A 20,363-nucleotide genomic window follows, 5' to 3' on the forward strand; every position below is an offset into this window, starting at 1 on the left:
TTTGAAAAATAAAATCTATATTACATATCTTCTAAGATATAATATGTATCTTATTATACTTGAATTTTTGCAAAATTTACAATTAGAATTTTTTCCATAAAATACATTTATCACTTCTAAAGACACCTCACAGCGCAAAAAGAAATAAATACTAAAAAAGCCAAATCACAAAACACAAAACAGCTTTATAACTTCATAGTTTAATCTTCAAATAAAATTTCCACGCTATAACAAACAAACTCAATAAATAGCTCGTTCAAAACACTGATTTAAAATATCATTACGGATCATATCTGAAACTGGGATCTCTGGGGTAGAGGAGATATATCGGCGCAGCAACAAATTGTAACAAAGGAGTCCGGCAAAGAAGATTATCGAAGATGACGCGTGTCGCGCACGTGACATGCATGTGGCCATAATAGGTACCTCCACCCTACACTACACCAACCAAAGAAAAACACACCTTATCCCCTTCAACATAAAGATGAAATTCCATTGTCAATAAATATTTCTGAAAGTCACAATGACTAACAAGGAAAAATACGTTTTATTTTTAACGCTTTAAGTATAGTTTTTCTATAAACAAAAAATTGTATAAATGTTACTTAAAACTAAGAAGTGTTGGAGGGAAATTAATACCACAATTCAAAGGATTTAAGGCTTACATTGATGTTGAGTGCATAATCGGAAGAGCAAATAAATATAGATGTCGCCGCTGTCATGGCCGTGCTAATAATATTGTCACTTGCAGAAATACCTTGAGGGTGTTGTGCCCTATTGTAACTGTTTTTATTTTCAACCACTTTTGTTATTAAACGTAACAATATTTGAACTGAGGATTAAAATTTACATATAGCACGTCCATTAAATTACATAACATATCTTATTAGTTATATAAATTAGTACTAGAGGCAACACTCGGTACATCTACGTTTATTTCTAACACTTGAAAGAATTTGTTGATCAGACCATTTGTATAATTTTGCACGTCAAAAATACGATCTTCACATTTCTACGACATTTGGAATAGACCAATGAATTACCTACTTAGTACTTTATGGATTTTTAAACTTTGGTCTTTGAACACGAACGCAAAAGCAACCGGCGATTAAACATTTTTGACTCTGCTTTAGAGCAGAGTAAATTCTATTTAAGAAGAATAGTAATTTCCAAAATTTTTGGTTATTGCACGGAGTCTTGAAATATTAGCTTCCCTAAGGGGACCTATATAATATGTACATAAAATGAGTGAGACTTATCTCACTTCAAATCTGTCATCTTCTTTGTATGGGTACAATTTCTTCCAAGTACCTATCCCGTATCACGTTAGAGACCTCATATAAAAGTACCTATTGAATTTAGACTCATCTCAAACAATCAATATTAATTATACATATTGAAAAATCATCTATATATGTATTTACACCCACTTTCCCCTCCCACACATACCTGCCATCATCTCGAACATATTACACGCACCCCCGCAAACTCCAACCAGTTAATTACTACGGTTTCTACTCAATATAATGTAATAAGAACAATCCCCCCCCCTACCCCTACCCCGTACCCCTCGACTCCCCGCCGTGCAACACGTGTGTGTTACCAATATTTGAATTTAAGCACCTATTTATAAGTACTTATTATAAAGTATAATGATTTTCTCCTTTTAGTACGTATTTTGTATGATATATTTGTCATTTTCTCATATTTTTTTGGTTTTCTGTTTTAATATCGACCTGGTATCTATAGGATTTTATTTCTGTAAATAGATTATAAAATAACACTTTTACACGTCTTTAAAAAATATATCCTGTAAGTTTAGGCAACAACAGATTTCAAGTTCAGTGTTTTTGCAAACACGAATGCAGAAGATTAGGACTCAACGGTAACCATTTCCTCTGGACCCACTCAACCAGTAAATGAGACAAAGGATAAAAAATACTTTACTTTTATTCTTCCATAAAAAGTAATTGAACAATTAAAATTAGTAAAACGTTAAAATTAAAGAAACATAATTTTCTAACATTCACATTCGAAACTACTATTAAATGTTCAGTTAAACATTTTACAAAAAAAATAAATAAAAATCGAATACCGTTAACAGTAACTGTAAGTACAGTCGACACAAAATATTGATGTTGTTAGCCTAGGCTGGAAGGGTGACAAGCGAAGCGAGATAAGTATCGCTTCGCATCGCATCGACACGTGCGCCCTAAGCCGGGATATGCAATTTTTATATTATCCTCCACTTATTATTATTGCTCTACAATTTTAGTGTTATTAAGCGTTTTATTATTATGTTTCTGGAACATTTTTTGTTACCTAAAATTATTATTATTTCCATATATTTATTTAAAATCCTACAAAATTGAATTTTTAAATACTACTTATATAAAATAATATTTAAATATATATAAAAATCGAAGCCGACCAGTAATGGGAGCATGGTCCAAGCTACCGGTAATTAAGGCTCCAAAGACAGAAAACTCCTCACAATGCGTGCCGATTCCGTAAATTATTATATAATTATTATAATAATTTAAAGTCTAGTAAAATAATACTAGAGTTTTTAAATTCCATTTTAAACTAATTTTACTAATAAATATTGAACATACATTTTGGTTTTTAATAATAGATTGATGTATAAGTACCGAAAATTACGTGAAATAAATGTCTGAATGTACTAACAGATTGGGTAACCGATTTGTTAGGCGGCTGAAATTGGTAGACTGACTCCAAACCCCAGATTAATCCCATGGTAACGACAACATTGCAACTCTACAACCATATAATACTTAGCCATTATATAAACTTTCCAACAACAAGTAGTAAACATTTACCTAAATTGTTATGTATTTATTATCTTAAGGAAATTCAGGTTAAACTCATTTTTTTTATAATTATGTATTATGATTTAATGGATTAAGATAGGTCCCATAGGTCGATGTTCGATCAATAAACAACAAATCAGAGAAAATATCTTTCACATAAGTCTTATCATTACATTCATCATCAATTAAAAGTAAAAAATTCATAAGGAGACGCTCAGTCAAGACAATAACATAGGTAGATATGTAAAAAGAAAACATGATAATTTAAAACTTAATAAAAAAAAACTCTTGCACAATGAACGTTTAATTTAAAGTTTAGTCTGCACTCCGTACCCTAGTCCCTCAACATGTAACAATATTAAATAGCGATAGGATCGTAGATACGAGATAAGGGATGATTACAACAACTTGTTCCGACATATTGGGGCATTATACGATTACCTACTGTGTGAGATAGATCGACGGAGATTAATTTTCATTCAACATTTAGTAAATACGGTGTGAATAAAATTTGCACTTTGACTGTACAAATATGGTTGATGATGATTTAACGGTTGTTTTCTATTAAAACTTGACTTCGGGCTAATTTTTCAATAAACAGATATAATTTTATAAGTACCTATAGAATAAAATTGTCATTTGATAGTTTTCAGTATGGAATAATTGACAGATATTCAAAATTATGCCTTCGAAAAATCTTATCTAGCTTTGGATAAATGAGCCTTTGGTGAATAGAATGTTATATAGGTTACTATTTAATCCAATCATAAAAAGAAATATAGTTTACAACTGTCAATTACTGAATATCTACTCTTTTTGTCATTGATAATATCATTCAGCTCAATACTTAACTGAATATTAAAGTTAAAGACTAACATTATTTTCTACAAAGGTCACAAAGTTATTAATAATAATTATCCAAAACCATTTATTTATAACATCATCAAAGGTACAGTCAACTTAAAAAGCCAGCTATCACTTTGAAAATAAGTTTATTGACCCATAGAAAACTGTTTGAAATCGTTCACTCTCACTACTTCTCGACTTCAGTCGGTGACTACACGGTACACACAAATTGTTGTAGGTATAAATCTACATAAAATCCAAATTGTAAGTTTAAGGCAGAGTGTTCTCTCCACAAGGCATTCTTAGGGCGCTCTCGGATGACTGCACATCAAACGGCTTGCGCCAGTCATAATCAGATGTTTAGGCTTTCTTTGATAATATAACCGACATTAGCGTCTTAACGGAATTTAATTTGTTTTCACTTGTCGCACAAGTTTGTGCCTCGAGTCCTGTGATGTTGGATGAGAATATTGTCTATTGTATATGAGTTTGTAATTATATGTATAAGTGCCTAATAATATCAGTGATATATCGTCATTTGTTTAGTAATCAACATTGGATTTCTTTTTATAACTTGTTTTTACACTGCGTTGTACTTTTTACAACACTCCTTTTTTTATATTTCAAAAATATTTTGAGTTAAAATGGTATTTTATGTAAAGTTAGGTGATAATTTTAAATGTACTTGTATCAAATCTATGTCATTTGTAAATACACTATATAAAAAAACATAATTTTAATCCTTATTATTGAGTTATTAGTTTCATCTGTTTCAGCACTAGTTTCATCTGATTTATTTTGAATGTAAATTAGTAGACAGTTTCATATTAAATCCGATCGAAATCCATGCAATCGGATAGCCTAATCAGTAGTACAATCGGCGGCAGAAACAACCAGCACCTAATTTTTTTTATACAACATGTTAATTGTTTGTTTGACTTTATTCAGTTATGTATGTATATTATCAATTATATCCTATTTAACCGCTGCCTATTAAATTTCTATTAGCTTCATTGATATATTTTTAACAGGAACAAACGTCAAAATATCCCTCAGTAACGACAAACCAATATTTTAAGTTCACAAAACACACCTTAAAATATCAATCATAGGTATCAAATTCAATTAACCACGAATTCCATCATAAAAACTTCATTCACTAACTGTACGTACAGCTCAAAGCGAGCCAACGTTATCAAATCAGCATAAACGCGATTTGTTTATCAAACGCGGGCTAAACAAGTGTAGTCGTTTAACTAAAATCTTATTTGTTCACGGTGGGGTGCGCCGTGCGTCCCTTTACCGAGGCTGCCTGTACTCTCGCACATATGTTCGGAGTTTTACGCAGTTTTAATTTTAATCCCAGTACTTTGTATGACGGGGATGAATATTAAGTGTTTTTTTTTATGTAGTTTTTTTTCCTTTTTTTGTATGAGTAGGTTTAGTGACGCTGTTTGGGAGATAGTCTTTGTAGTTGGCACCTAATGGTTGAGCGTTATTGTCATTATACATGTTGCAGGTTTTTGAATTTTAAAAATAGTATCAATCGACAAACAAATTTTCGTTGCTAAATAGAAGTCAATCAATGTGACTTAAAGGATTGTTAAGCACTTATTTTGCAAAGGATCTTTAAAGCGTTTTAGCATTCAGAATGGTGCTTAGTGTACAATAAATAAAATAAAAATAAAATATTTCGGACTTAGACATAGCCCATATCAATTGTTGTGATTACTTTATACAAATGTTACATAATTTTGTCATTCATTCACTCACTCATTCACAATAACTTAACCGTTACGAAAACTAGTAAAAAGACAATTTAAGTGACAACTAAAGGTACTACAACAATTAGTCACACAACAACCTAAACCAAAACCAAACAAGTCCACAACACAAATTACACACAATATTAATCACAAATCACAACACCGCGTAATTTCCTTACCGATACCAATTACAATCTTTAGGCAAACATCGTATTTGACCAAAGCTGATTTAGTTAGCCGCAAAGCGTCCAATATCGGCCAACGGCCATTGGGCGGCGGGTAATTGCGGGCGGCCGCTATTGGCTGCACGATCGCGGTCCCCAATCGCAGACTATTCATTAGCCAATCTAGATTAGCATTCCAAATGGCTATTGTGTTTAGGTTTAGGCATTAGGATCGTAAAAGGTAATGTGTTTGTCAAGTGCAAGCGTTCGGTTGTGGTTGTTGGGAATTAATTAATGAGTATGTTATTTGGTTTGTTGGTATGTTTTTGGTATTATAGTGTTGTGGTTTCATGTGTAGCGATTGGTATTTCAATATTGTACACTAATTAGTTTGATAATTCTCTGTATAGAATATAAATAGAATATAAATTAACCGTGATATATACTAAATTCATTGAAAATGAATGAACACTGAAAATAACGGTTTGATCACTAATGAATAAGAGTCCCGTTGTGACTTGAAACTAGTAGAGAGTTTGACAATTCTGATATTTATATTCTTCTTGATATCTCCCTAATATTTGTAGCTAAACTCATAAACTATGTCAAATCAATCATATGGAATCATTAAAAGGAGGAATTTAGGTGGTATTCGGATGTACAATAAAGGACCTACATATGACTCTGTGAACTTACAGGCAGTGTTTTCGCAAAATAATATAAAAACACACTATCACACTTAAATTATAAATGTAAATGGTTGTTTGTATAGATATTTGGAGGTTTGTCCTTCAATCACGCTGAAACTACTGAATGGATTTTGATGATATTTGGTATACAAACAGTGTATGAGTTGACTTGGGTGATAGGATAACATTTAATGGGAACGCAGGTGAAGCCGCTGGAACAAGCTAGTAATTAAATTATATTCCATATTTACAAAGCACAACGTTGAAACATTAAGCTACACGTGTAAGTTATAATAGAAAATTGTGTTAAAACTACGGAACACGTGTATACTCTTAAGAGCAAAAATTGTTCAATCGAGCGCCAGGAATTTTACTTTTAAAGTATCTAGGTAAAGAAAAATATGAAAGTTCTTGAAGCTTCTGTCGGGGTTTATACAAATAATATGGTGTTAGTTAAAAATAATATTGTAATGATTATATCGTCATAATCAACATAGAGGTATACAAAATCTTAAATTCGCGAATATATATATATATATATATATATATTTTTCTATAATTCAAACCAGTGTTTAGATTTTCAACTTTTATAAAAAAAAACAATATGTTGAAAAAACAAAATATATGTTAATTTGCGCCTTCACGAACATTTGCTATATTTTTAAGTTTTTATTGTAGGCAACAACGGTAATTTGTAATAGTTATCTACGTATGTGCAAAAATGAACTAAAAAAATAAAATGGATCATGTTTTAGCACATTAAAAATTCAGTTTTTAAAGGACAACAGTTTTGAAAAGAAAAATAAACAACATTTAATATACTACACTTACACACAACAAAACACCACTTAACCATACCATTCACCAATAAAGTATCACCTAAACAGAATTTTAAACATTTAGCAACAATTTCACAGATGTTAATACTACCGGGGGCCCGTAGAAAAACTGTTGACGGCGCGAAATCGTCACCGAAGCGACAATAATAGCTTGCGATGTAAATCAAAATTCATAGTGATTACCACCCTAGTACACATGAGTTATGACTTATTACGGACCCCACAGATAAGCAAAGAGACCCACTTCTAATGGCCCCCTGTCCTAAATGACATGTCGATGTGTTGTCACCTTTGTATTTCCGAATGTAACTCGATTGTGGAGTTACCATGACTTTGGGACATTTTCATGACGACTTTTGTAACGTAATATTTTAAAATATTTTCTTAAAATTGTGGAAATTGGTTTAATAGACACATTTTTTATATAAAAACAGCAATGTCAAACTGTAAATAAAATAATTAAAATAAGGTCTCGATGAAATAATCGATATAGATAATTCCTAATTCCCATCAACGTAGAGTAAATTACATTATTAAAAAATCAAAGTGAAAAGACCTAAAAGATGAGTGAAAATGTGCCTAAATGAAAATAGAAGTCTTCAAGGCCCGAGTAAAAAGGTTGCTCATGGGCAGACGTGCTCCCTCGTAGGCCGCATCATCACTCATCACTTTCTACCAAGATAGCGACTAAACACCGAATTTTTATTCATAAATAAAAAAAAATCGTTTGTAAAAGGTATTCCAAAAAAAATCGACTTAATCCCTATTAAAATGTAGTAAACATCATCTTTTAAAAACTATCCATAAGAAATCAGTGTTTTACCAACAAGACCTCGTCAGAAATAGGACGAATCCTCGCTCTCTACTAAACATGGCCGCCACACAGCTGCATAGGGTTGTCCGGCAGACTCCCTAGTGCCGTGCCGTGCCGCTATTTATTATAATTTTATGCGGCGTCCATCCCTTTGTGTGCTAAACGTTGTCCTTGTCGCCTTTTTGTTGTTTCGAGGGGCATTAAATGTAATAACACATCTATTCTCATCTCTTGTGAATAATAATGAAGTTTTTCCCACTTATCGTTCGTAGATATCGCTATAAGTGTCAGTTGTCCGTAATTACAGTTGTTTAATGCGGTCTCGTGTTACAATGGGGTTTGTGGTGTCGAAATTATTGGTATTATGACACCAATATGTTGTAATTTAGAATTAGTCGTTGTACTTTTGGGATTTTTTGAGATTTGTGCAATAGGGATGATGACTGGGTCAAAAATAAATTATTACAACATTTCAATACAATAAAATATTCAAAAATAATCATTCATAAATGTGATGAACTACTTAATTTTCGATTTTTTCTAGCTAAATTTCAAGAAGTCTGCTATTTGACGTCAAAATTTTATGACGTCATAATAGAGTAGAAAACATCGTTTTTAACGTTTCTAAAAAGTATTGAATTTGACTAGTAGGAAACATGCCTATTTTATGCCTTGTTAGATATAGGACTTGTTTCACAATAGTGTCTGGATAGCCTCTGTGTATCAGATTACTTTGAATTAAGAACGTAATTTGTATGAACTATCTGTCACATAGGTTTATCGGGCACTTATATGAAGGCGGTGAAACAGGCGCTTTGTGACGTCCATGTGAATTGTTTAATGTTAAAAATGTAGTAATGAATCGTTCCACATTCCAATTTTAAAATTTTCGATTTATAAATAATGTTCGTTTTGGTATTCAATTTGACGTAGTACACTTATTTAAAATGCCATAAAAATATCGTTACAAAATCTAATCGTCCAATACTTGAATAACTACAACAGCTATTAACAACAACTTTTATAGTCGTATAAAAATAAGAAACAGTATGTATCCAAAAATAAAATAAAAAAAAAAAAACCGTTGAAAAGTTATCATTCTGATTCACTCGAGCGTTCATCCCCGTGCCGAGTGTAATAATACACTATTATTATAATTCTAATAATAATAATTCCTACTATTAAAGTCATTATTACTGATTCCGGCCCGGTTGGCCAAGTAAACACAATTGACTTTTGCCATTTGGTTGCCTCACAAAGATGTAGGTTTTTAATTATATTGACCCCAATCTACTTGCACTTCATTATTTTGCCATATTTCACACTTTCATTTTTTATTTTATTCTTTTTAACAATGGCAAGTAAAACACCTTTACGTAACTCTTGAATAGTATAGTTTTAGTTTCTTTCAATGGGGTATATTTTATTGTGATTTAATCGGTTCTATAAATGGTGATACATGTGATGTAACAGTTATTTGATTTTCTTTATACTTTTGCAATGTGTCTTAATACCAGCTACATAGACTTTTTATTTATTTATTTTATTAAGGATTACCAAATAAGATACATACAGACAATCTTAAAAATATGGGAAACAACAGTTAGTGTATGCTTTTAAATTAAAGGTAGGCTCAACATTATTTTTAGACTGTTTAAATAAAAAGTATATACTTAGGTAATTAAGGAGTTAAACTTTAAAAGCAATTTAAAAAAATTAAGTGAAATTTATTAGAAGCCATAAAAGGAAAATAGCGTCGAAATTAACATTTTCTCGAGTGTACATTTCCCTATAAATGCGATAAATATCACAACATCGTATATTTATTACCATAGAAATTATTTCGTCACACGACACTCCCTATTATTTCATATCGACCAAACGTGACAAGACGACACCGACGACCGTATCTTCACAAAAATATAATATACACATAAATCAATAATCAATTTTACGCCAACGAGAACGGTCCGAAGTATTTTTGTCGGGATTTTATTATTCTGGCAACACATCTAGTGGAAAATCGCGTCCTGCCGCCATGACGGGAAACGCGGGAAAATCACACTTATTTTCAAATGTAGAATGTAACAAGGAGTCGGCATGCTCCGGTTGATGCTTGCGTACCGTGAATTTGATGTTTGGTCACTTGATTTACCTGTTGTCCGATGTTGATTTTGTTTATGGAGTAGTGAACTTGACTAAACCGATAAATATAAGTGACAAATACTTTTTGTTAGACATTTTTGATTCTTTTGAGCCTTTAATTTAGAAGTCGTAAGGTCGATTTAAATGAGACTCCGATCCCCTTGATCCATATTAAAATATCTCACATATTATTGTATTCAATGAACAAAATCAATATCGAATTTCTCAAGAGCTAAAATATTTACTAAGATGCCACGTCAATACATCAAACAATACGTCTCAGAAGCATTTACACGGATTACCCCACGTATGAGAACTAATAATAAATCTCTGCATATCATTTCACCCTCAAACGATTCCGAATACACTATTGTAGGTCGAACACATCGCCTTAAGTTAATACAGAGCGTTATTGAGTGCCAACAAGACGCCCCCCAGGGCGCCACAAAGCGCAGACGTATTGACAAACTGCCTATAACTCCTATAAGTCTCAATCAAACAATGCCATTACGGACTCCTTACGTTATTGACCCATTTCTTAGCCATAATAGTACAACGACAATTAAATTTAAATTTCGAATCGTGGGAATCATTCGAATTAACTGCAGTTTTGACTTTAGCTGTCATTCTCATATGGGCGGGAAAGGTTTTTTTTTTCTATGCAAAGGGCGTTGTCGTGGTTTCCACGGGGCGGCGTAGCGTTAACTTTCTTAGTCCGCAAATCTTTTGTCCAATGATGAATTTATTGTTGATTTTCTATTCCTTGTTTAATTTCTTAATGGAGTACTTTTATTTGCAATTATTGTATTATGACATCGTATAGAAACGAATCTTATATGTCAATTATTTTTGTTTGTTATAATTTTCGAGAATTTAAGTAACGACACGTTTTTGAGCTTTACATTTCATCGGGTAGGTAACCAAGGAAAATATTAATACAGCTAAAACCTCTAGGTTTAGAACAACAAGTACTCTACGGGTGTCCTAAGATAATCTTTAAAACATTAAACTAAAAAAAAACGCACGAATTCACAACCAAACAAACAAACATGCACTCCAATTAAAAAAAGAAATCGATTGCCACGCACAAAAAGTGCAAAAGACAAAAGGGCATAATCAATGCAGCGAATAGACGAATAGAGGTGCGCATTTGTTCGTTTTCGCTTAGCTCGCGAAGTCAAGGAGTGTTTCTAGCAAGGAGTCAGTGACTCACCCAAAATATTGACTCGCAAAGTGCCGACTCTGCCTGACAATAGACACAGCAGGTCGCCTTTTGTAGGGGACCCTTCTGTACTTAACACAATACCGGAGTAATGCACTGCTTTTTTATTTTTTGCACATTAAAAATGTGAGTGGAGTAAACGAGCTTTGAATCGCTCGAGGAAAGTCTTTGGATGATCTTTGGTGTTTTATTTTGTAAACGGTTGCTATGGTGCGTAGTATTAAAACAATAAAACTGCCGTATTTTAGTTTATGTTTCGTCAAACGTTTCATCTGTTCAATAAACAGTTTAAAGTTATTTATGTAGGTAGGTGTGTTCCATCGTCGGCCACATCATCGCTTACCACCAGGCGAGATGGTGACCAAACGCCATCCTATCTTAATTCCACAGGCACCTACTCCATGTCAATCTATCCCTTCTTAGTACCAATAACTAAAACTTATTTCTCAGTAGTTGCATTAATAAAACACCCACACTAACACAAATAAAATAAAATAAAATAAAAATTTAAACTAAGAAGAAAATCATATTGCCGTTAATAAAAAACTTATGCAGCAATCAGAGAAATCGAATCGATTCAAATAGGGAACCCTCTATTTGCGCGTTCCGTTCTACACAACGCGCCACGCTTTACAAGATGGGTCTCGCTAAATAAAAAAAAAAATGCTCTCTAAGCTTATTGAAAAGTATTCTCGCCCTACGTTCACGGAGTCTGAACAAATATAAGATAATTTTCGCGCTTCACCTCACTCGGTATTTAGGGGGCACCTTTCATACTTTTTACTGTGCCGTTTGATAGGTACCAACGCGACACGGAACGTTCTAATGTAATTTATTTTGTATTCAGAATGCGTCGATCGTTGTATTGCCGCGAAACGCCTTGATTGCCGGTGTGGATTTTACTTTTAACTTTTGAAAAGAAGAAAATTGTGGTGAAAACCATGAGGGTCTTATTAAGACTGACTTTTATTTGTAAACGGTAAAATTAAGATCATTAGTGTTTAATAATCATAGAAGAATCTGTGCCAGAACCGAAATTTGAAAACTCTTCTCGATCCTAAATGGAATCTACTAACTTTAAAACGGTATAAATTCAAAGAATATTGCATTTGACCATATGTTTTTATAGCATACTGCCTACACCATAATTTTCATATACTGTCACAAATTTTAGTCACGGATATTGATTCCCAGGAATACCTCTATGATTTTTTTTAAGGGGGCAAAATTATCCAATGATTTCTCCCGCCTTGGGCGAGGTGAAAGGGAACTACTGACTCTTACTGACTAAAAACCACACCTTTGCTACTCCTGCTTTTCGAGCCGGAGTCCCTGTAACCTGCTAGGCAGTCCGCAGCTCCGGGAAACCTCTAAGACTAAGATTGGCAGGAACCTCTAGTTCAAAACAGTAAAAAAAGCGTATGAAATCTCGGTAAAGCCTGTAGATACGAAACAAGTTAAAGAAGATGTCAATCAACCCTTAAGAATTAACGTGGAACCACTTACCCACGGCATTAAGAAAGATTACAAACATAAGTAGACATTAATCCCAAAATACCTCGCTACTGCAACTCAAAAAACCGTACTAAATAATAAAATAAAACTAATTAACCGTAACTCATGATTCCGAAACCACAAAAAACCGTATTTGGAATTACTCGAATGAAATGAGCACGTATTGTCGTTGGTACATTGTCTACGTGCATGATTCTAAAGAAAATTAATTCGTGTACACATATAAACATATTTACTAAAAGGGTTATTTACTAATTGGTGTATTAGTCGAGTACAATCGTGGAAATAAGTCAATCGATGTGTGTAATTCGAATTAAGGGACTGTTTACACGTTTGTACTTTACGTGTGGTTTTTTTTTAAACGGACAGCGCAGACGGTTTCACACATGGCCACACTTTGCGATCGGGTCGCTTATTTATATCTGTGCGTAATAAAATTCTGCTGTGATGTATTGTTTATTGTTGAGAAATATTGTTGTGTATTATGGGAAAACTTCAATAAATATTACTATTGTTTTTAATACTTAGTACCGATTTTTGCAATTCGTTAAGTGGCGTAAATGAAAACGTTTTTGAAATAAAAATATTGTTCGTTATTCAAAATATTATTTAGTGAAGGGAGAGCAAATTCAAAAATGGAATGCAAAACAAAATTATTCTTCTATTCAGTTTAAGCGTCACGTCATTTAATTTTCTTTATTTTAGTGACAAAGCAAAGTCTTTTATTGTATTTTGCCAATTAATAAACAGAATAACAAACAAATAAGTACTTATTTAATTGGCTCGAATCATTGATTCTTTCACAGCGAGCTTTCTTAACAAACGTCTTGTTAAAAATTTCCATTTCATTTGTGAGAAAACTTTCAACCCTTTCCAGTTATTTTTTTTTTCTATTTTGTTATTTAATTTCACAGACGTCAGCCGTTTGACTTTTAATTATGCGTCTCGTTATAATTTTCTGATCGAACAAGTCTTTCATTTCAAAGTTTTAATAAAACTCTATGATAACTGGAATATTTTTACTTTTGAATTCAATTGGGATCAAACAAATAATAAAAATACCTACTAGTCTCATTCTGAAATAATTGGTTTAATTTATACGCATGCTAGCAGTAGCAGCAACAAAATTTCATTAACAGACCTCATTTGTATTCAACTCGTATGTGATCTAACAAATCAAAATTCGAACTGTCAACAACACTAATCATAGACTCGTAAAAAATTAAAACAAAAAACGGTGTTCGTTTTTCAAACGTGGCGCGCTTTCTCGGTCCATCGGGCATTCCGTCATGTGCCAGTCATGGCGGTGCTCGGACCACCGCGAGTCGCGTGTCGGGTTACCGTCTATCGTCTTACCTTGCCTTCCTGCCCTATGTCTAAGTTACTACGTCGCGTCATATGCCGCGGTGACAGTTGGCGAGGTGATATTCGGTTTTGTTTCATATTTTTGGGAGTATGGGTGGGCTGAAAGAGGAGTTTTTAAAAAAAGAGAGCATTATTTTGCGCCTTTTTTAACAAGGCAGCCTATCCAATGAATTCAATGTTCCGGTGTTTTCATGGTTGTATCTACTATAGATCCTGGGTTACAGGAGTTGCAGCGGTATAGGAGAATTTCGCGGGCTCTTCTCTTTAAAAAACAAAGGCAGCCTATCCAAGAAGCATTTGACCTCCTATAGTAAAGGAATAATCCTTCTTAAAACAAAATCGAAAAATAATCTTTCTTTTCATGTAAACAAGAATTGCTCGTTAAGTACATTTTAGATAAAATAGGCACCTACGCAATCTAAAAGAAGCTTATAATGATCTACATAGTAGACAGCATCCAAAAGCGAAGATTTTTAATTGAATTTTCTCTTATAAATGTCTATCTATACGATATGTTCTATTTGAAAAGACTTACAAATTATAGTGGCCACTTGCACCATCCATTCTATTAGATCCATTCTCATAATATCATAACACGAATCAGTATCAGCAGCATGTGAGATAGTTATCAGATTCCGATCAAACTCGACGACTACTTAGACTCTGTCATTGTCACAGACCACCTCGTGTGACGAAGATGAAAGGAGTATCTGATTGTGAAAAAAAACGATCAATAAGAACATGCCTAAATATATTTAAAGGAATCTAATGGCTATACATCTACTACTAGCTTCTATCCACACGCGTCTCGGGGCTCCCCGGTAACCTACCTAGTAGGTTACCGGGGTTCCGGCTCTAAGAGCAGGAGTAGGAATAAGGTGGTATTTTTACAATAAGAGTCTGACACTCCCTCTCGCCTCGCCCGGAAGGAAGGGGTGGAAGAAGTCATTGGATGATTTTACCCCCTTAAAAAATATATTTTAGCCACCATTTTGTATGCGCATAAAAAAGTGTCTATTCCGTTTTGAGAGGAATTTTGGAACAGCTTTTTAGACATCATCAAACATCTTAATCTAATCCTTTCCTAAATCCTACATCTAATTGTAACACCATAACGTTATAAATATCTACCTAATCTGACAAGTTACCAAAGCTATCTACGCTACACATATAAAACAGATAATTATTCACAAAACATTCTATCTACAATCTATTAAACACAAACAATCAATCACAGTTAACAAAAAACTATTTAAAACACATTAATACACTAAAACAATTCGAAAAAAATCATACGCGCCGCCATCTTAAATAATCAATTTAGATCACGCCCTTCCGATCGCGTGTCATCACTGCCCTTTATTATAAACATTGGGTATCATGGCAAAGGCCCTCACTCATACAGCCAATAGGTTTTATCCTTATTTTGTTATCAAACCTCGACCTTTCTCATTACTTGTGATTTCGGAGAATTCGATCGATGGTAAGAAATTGGGTCAGTTGTTGTTTTTTTAATCAGTGTGGATGATGTATGAGACCGTGCTGATCAGATTTCTTTTTCTTTAATAAAAATAAATATTGGATTACTTGACACCTCTTTGAAATGAGAAGTGGTTGAATAATATTTTTTTTGTGGTTAAGATGCTAGATAATAGATATAGTGACAAATGGATTTAAGAAATTATTAAAAAAAGATAAATTAATATGCCTCCTAACATGATAACTTGTTTCGGTGATCAAGTGGTAACTGCCTAGCAGGTTACCAGGGCTACAGCTCATAAAGCAGGAGTAAGAACGGGGTGGTTTTTAGTCAGTAAGAGTCTGACACTCCCTCTCGCCTCGCCCAAGACGGGAGAAGACATCGCATGATTTTCCCCCTCAAAAAAAAAAAAGGATAAGACCATAAATTCGAACCACAACTCGAGTATAACACTCAACCTTGACCGTGTAAAACGCTATAGGAATTTTAATCAATTTATCTAATATATGGTAAACTTATTCCTCTACAGGTATCTTCAATAAACCGGGTGCTCCGTAACTTGGCAGCTCAGAAGGAGAAGGCGAATAACCAGCAACCGTCTCCAGAATGTTCCACACCGGTGTACGAGCGGTTGCGACTGTTAGGGGCCCCGGGCGCAACGCCAGCGTGGCCCCGGGCCCCCTGGCCAGCGCAGATCGACGCTAGGACCCCGCCGTACCAACTCCACAGCCTAAGTCCGGGCCCACAAGCCATCAGCTGCAACGGCGGCGATATGACGGCTATGAAAAAAAGTAAGTGATTTTTTTACTTCAGAGTTTATGTTGCTGTGATGTATAAATGTATATCAACATTATCACCGAAAATGTGTTATTTTGTAGTTACCTATAAATCAAGATTGATTTCACTATCTTTATTTGAAGTAGCTCGACATATTGTCGTCAGTATCTGGTCTGGTTGAAAATATCTAGAAAAGAGATAAAAGATACTAAACACTATGTTAACGTAATTGCTCAGTTTTAAACGAAAACAGTACACTGGCATGAGCCAGACATTATGAATAATCAATAACAGCAAATGAAGTGCACAACGTGGCCATACGTACAACGTACAACATACAACATACGTACAGCGAGTAATACATGCACAGCGGCGCGGCCACGGCAAATTAACAGAAAAAATAAAATCGCAACATAGGGAAGCGTGCGGCGGGCGGTCACAGAGAACAACGCAACAAAACTTTTTCACCAGCATTTTGATAGTCGATTTGCGGCTCCCCTAGTGTCGGGGGGCGAGGGGGGGCTGCGGGGAACCGGCCCGCCTACGGCACCGTCAAAAACATTACTCTGCCCATCCGCCTGGAAGATTTAATTTTCATTTTTATCTGAAACATCCCCCTTTGTAGTGGTCTCTACTCTGTATCCAATTAGGTGGCTTTGAGAATTTTTCTGGTACACCCATATAGCTGCAGCCGTTTAGAGATATGGAATTTTTAATTTCGATCCTGAGAACCAATTATAAACGATTTGAAACGATGTCTTAAACAAAAGAACGTTGATGTTATTTCGTTGAGAAAGCGGATTCTTTGTGAGAGGAATTTTCATAAAAATGTATTAACGTGTTTGTTGGATGAAAGGCGGGATTATCCTTGGGAGCTTATGCAATGTAGCTTCGTATCAGTCGTACTTGTTCCTTTTTTTATTATGTGCATTTGAACGATGTAGATTTAACCTTCACAGAACAGTGCTATCTATTTATTTTTTGCATAGTAACAACGAAACTTTCGCTTTAAATTGGAAGTTAATATCAAAGGTTTGTTTTTTATTAACAAACCACTTACTTCCTTGAATAGACCACAGCATTTTTCGCGGAGTTATGCAGCTATTCTTTTATCCTACGGACGAGATTTAGTGACAAACACTTATACATCTAAACATTCCAATTTACAGTATTCATACACACATACACATTCATAGTTAGACACAGATAAACTAAACACTAAATACGTAATTGGAAAGTGCCCCTGTGTCCACAGTCTGCTTGCTAGTGCGTGAAAGTGCCGGCACTATGTAAGACGATAGCCGATAGCCAGTCCAGTCGGCCATGTCATACCAATTGACTGACACCTTCCGTGAACACATGTAATGCATAGTAATAATTATTCGGTTCTCTATTTCGAAGGAATCGGATTTCATAAATGGATGCGGTTAGATTTTGTCTTTGAATCAATCAATCATTGAAATCTTTAATTTAATGACAGTTCGTTGATTATTTTGCTTCTGGTTTCATTTGGTGGTTTTGGGCTAGTTTCCGCGACAAGCTAAGTAGGTATGTTTTGAAATGAATATATATTTATTTGTGCATATTTTGACGCATGGTTGAGTACAACTTCAGCAATACCAGCAACAAAGATCAACAGTCCGTGACAGTTTACCACTGGGCTATGGGTCTCTTCTACAATAGACCACCACATCTGATAGGCGAATTGAAAACGCAATATAAAAGTTTAAGTTTACTAGGTCTCTATCGAACGTGTAGGACAAATATGTTGAACGTGTATACCAGTACCCTTAGTACGAGTACTGTTTTTATTATTTACTGATCCATCTCTTAACTAAGACATAGCATGAAGACGCACCTAAACTCACCCCTTACAAGTACAAGTAACTTTAGGTCGGTGAAAACCAACTTAAATTAATTCATTGCACATTATGTACCAAATCCTAAATTATGCGGAATCAAAACTAATGACATTTCAAGTATACATGAAAATTCAAGGATATTCTAGAATAAATAAATTTAAAAAATTAAAAAACCCGACTGTTTAAAAAACAACCAGAGCAAGTTACCACAAAATTAAATAATTTCATAATCAATACACATCTTATGCGAAACATAATTGAGTGCAACAATCGGGACCCATATTGAATGATTTTAGTCTAGTTTATTTAATGGGTCCCGACTGTTACACTCAATAATTATGTTTCGCATAAGATTATTATTTTTTGTGTATTGATTATGAAATTATTTAATTTTGTGGTAACAGCATTGCTATCTACACTTTTAGACAGCTTGTTTTTTAATTTTCAGTTTTTATTTAAAGTGTTTTTTATGCAGTCGGGTTTTTTAATTTTTTAAATTTATTTATTTTTATTTAACACTTTTTAGTTAGTTATAATACGGCTATGTGTTTCTCAAGATTTCACCCGCGACACGAGAGAACTACTTCCAATACCAAGATAATAAAAAAGTAACACACGTCGATCCAGTTTTAGATTGATACCTGTTTTCAATATTTTCTGGACCATCTCTTAACTACGAGTTATGTAGACGTACCTAAACTAACCCCTTACTTATACTATTAGATAAATCTTTAAGATAGATAAAAACGGGCAATAGTAAACACTTATGAGACTGTCGATGATATATTTTCCTCTGCCGTTAATTAAAACCTATTGTAGCATTAAATGCGGAATCAAAACATTTCAAGTATCTGTAGGTAATAAAGAATATTAGGCTCATACATACAAGATACGCGCGAAAAACATAACCCTTCCTTCGCAGTCGGGTAAAAAACCGTTCCACCATCGTCGATTTAGCAGATAAAGCGAGTGGCGAGTAATTGGCTAACACAAAGTGAAGCCGCCGGCGCCACTTGAGAGACAGCTTTGTGCCACAGAAACAAAGCTTTGATTAACCTCTCTAGTATCCACTTCTTGATGTTCGTATCTATTCATTAATTCATCTATTGTTTTGACATTTAACTGCATAGTTGATGCGTTTGGGCTGAGTTTTGTATATATGTCTGAAAATCCATAACGAAGTAAGGACCTTTTTTTAAGGAAACCTTCAAAACGCGCCTATTATTGGAGAAAAACTAGGATGTGTTAGATTTTCCCTCACTAAACCTCCTCGGTGGCCACCATCTGCACTTAAAAAAGGCACCGGGTCTTCTTAGTAGACAACCCTGGAGCCGCCATGGTGCAACGCCTGTTGTGGCACTTCTCTAGAACGAAGTAAGGTCCTAGCACTTTCAAACAATTAAAAATACACTTCAGTTTTATTATTACAATAGCGTGTTATCCTTGGGTTTGCTCGCATGAGCACCATTTGGCCTTTTCCACACCTTCCAACTGTTCTAAAAATGTTAACATTTATTTAGTTAGCACTTACAAAAAGCAAACAAACTAATAAACAAACAAGCTTTTTTTCACATTTGTAATGTTTAGTTGAAATTCAAACAGATTGAATTTGTTAGACAAATAATTATTCCAAAAATAATAAAAAAAAATATCCGAATATCATACCTAGTACCACAAAACCAAGACAGTGAATAGAATAAACAACACATTGTGCCACTAAAGTGACATAAACATGAGACATTAGCGTTACCATGTATCATGGGGTCATTATGACCCGGCGCGTCATAAATAACGGGTCCAGGAAGGGGACGTGCAAATAAAATTTGTTCCACTACTTATCGCCACGATATCAATGTTATTCGAGACAATTGCTTTATCTATCATTTAATTATTGGTTTGTTATTTTATTATGTGATGTAGGTTAAGGTTGTGGTGATGAAAGGCAAATCATTTATTCCAATTAAACTAGAAATAGGTACTTTTGAAATGTCAACAAATAAAGAAATAAATAATATGTCTATCAGTCTGTCCGTCAGTGAAGCTAGGTT

At 34.1% G+C, this 20,363-nt stretch overlaps 1 protein-coding gene across 4 annotated transcripts in view; it reads left to right on the forward strand.

The window, feature by feature from the left end:
• The window catches only part of LOC118271380 (paired box protein Pax-6), a 53,241-nt gene that overhangs the window by 13,995 nt on the left and 18,883 nt on the right, over positions 1-20,363 (forward strand). For all 4 annotated transcript variants that reach the window (XM_035587464.2, XM_035587460.2, XM_050695897.1 and 1 more), the window contains exon 5: positions 16,206-16,467. In XM_035587464.2, the coding sequence (XP_035443357.1) occupies positions 16,206-16,467 (262 nt within the window). The remainder of the gene's footprint in view (positions 1-16,205; positions 16,468-20,363) is intronic.

Source organism: Spodoptera frugiperda, chromosome 9 (assembly GCF_023101765.2).
Source record: "Spodoptera frugiperda isolate SF20-4 chromosome 9, AGI-APGP_CSIRO_Sfru_2.0, whole genome shotgun sequence".
Lineage (NCBI taxonomy): Eukaryota > Metazoa > Arthropoda > Insecta > Lepidoptera > Noctuidae > Spodoptera > Spodoptera frugiperda.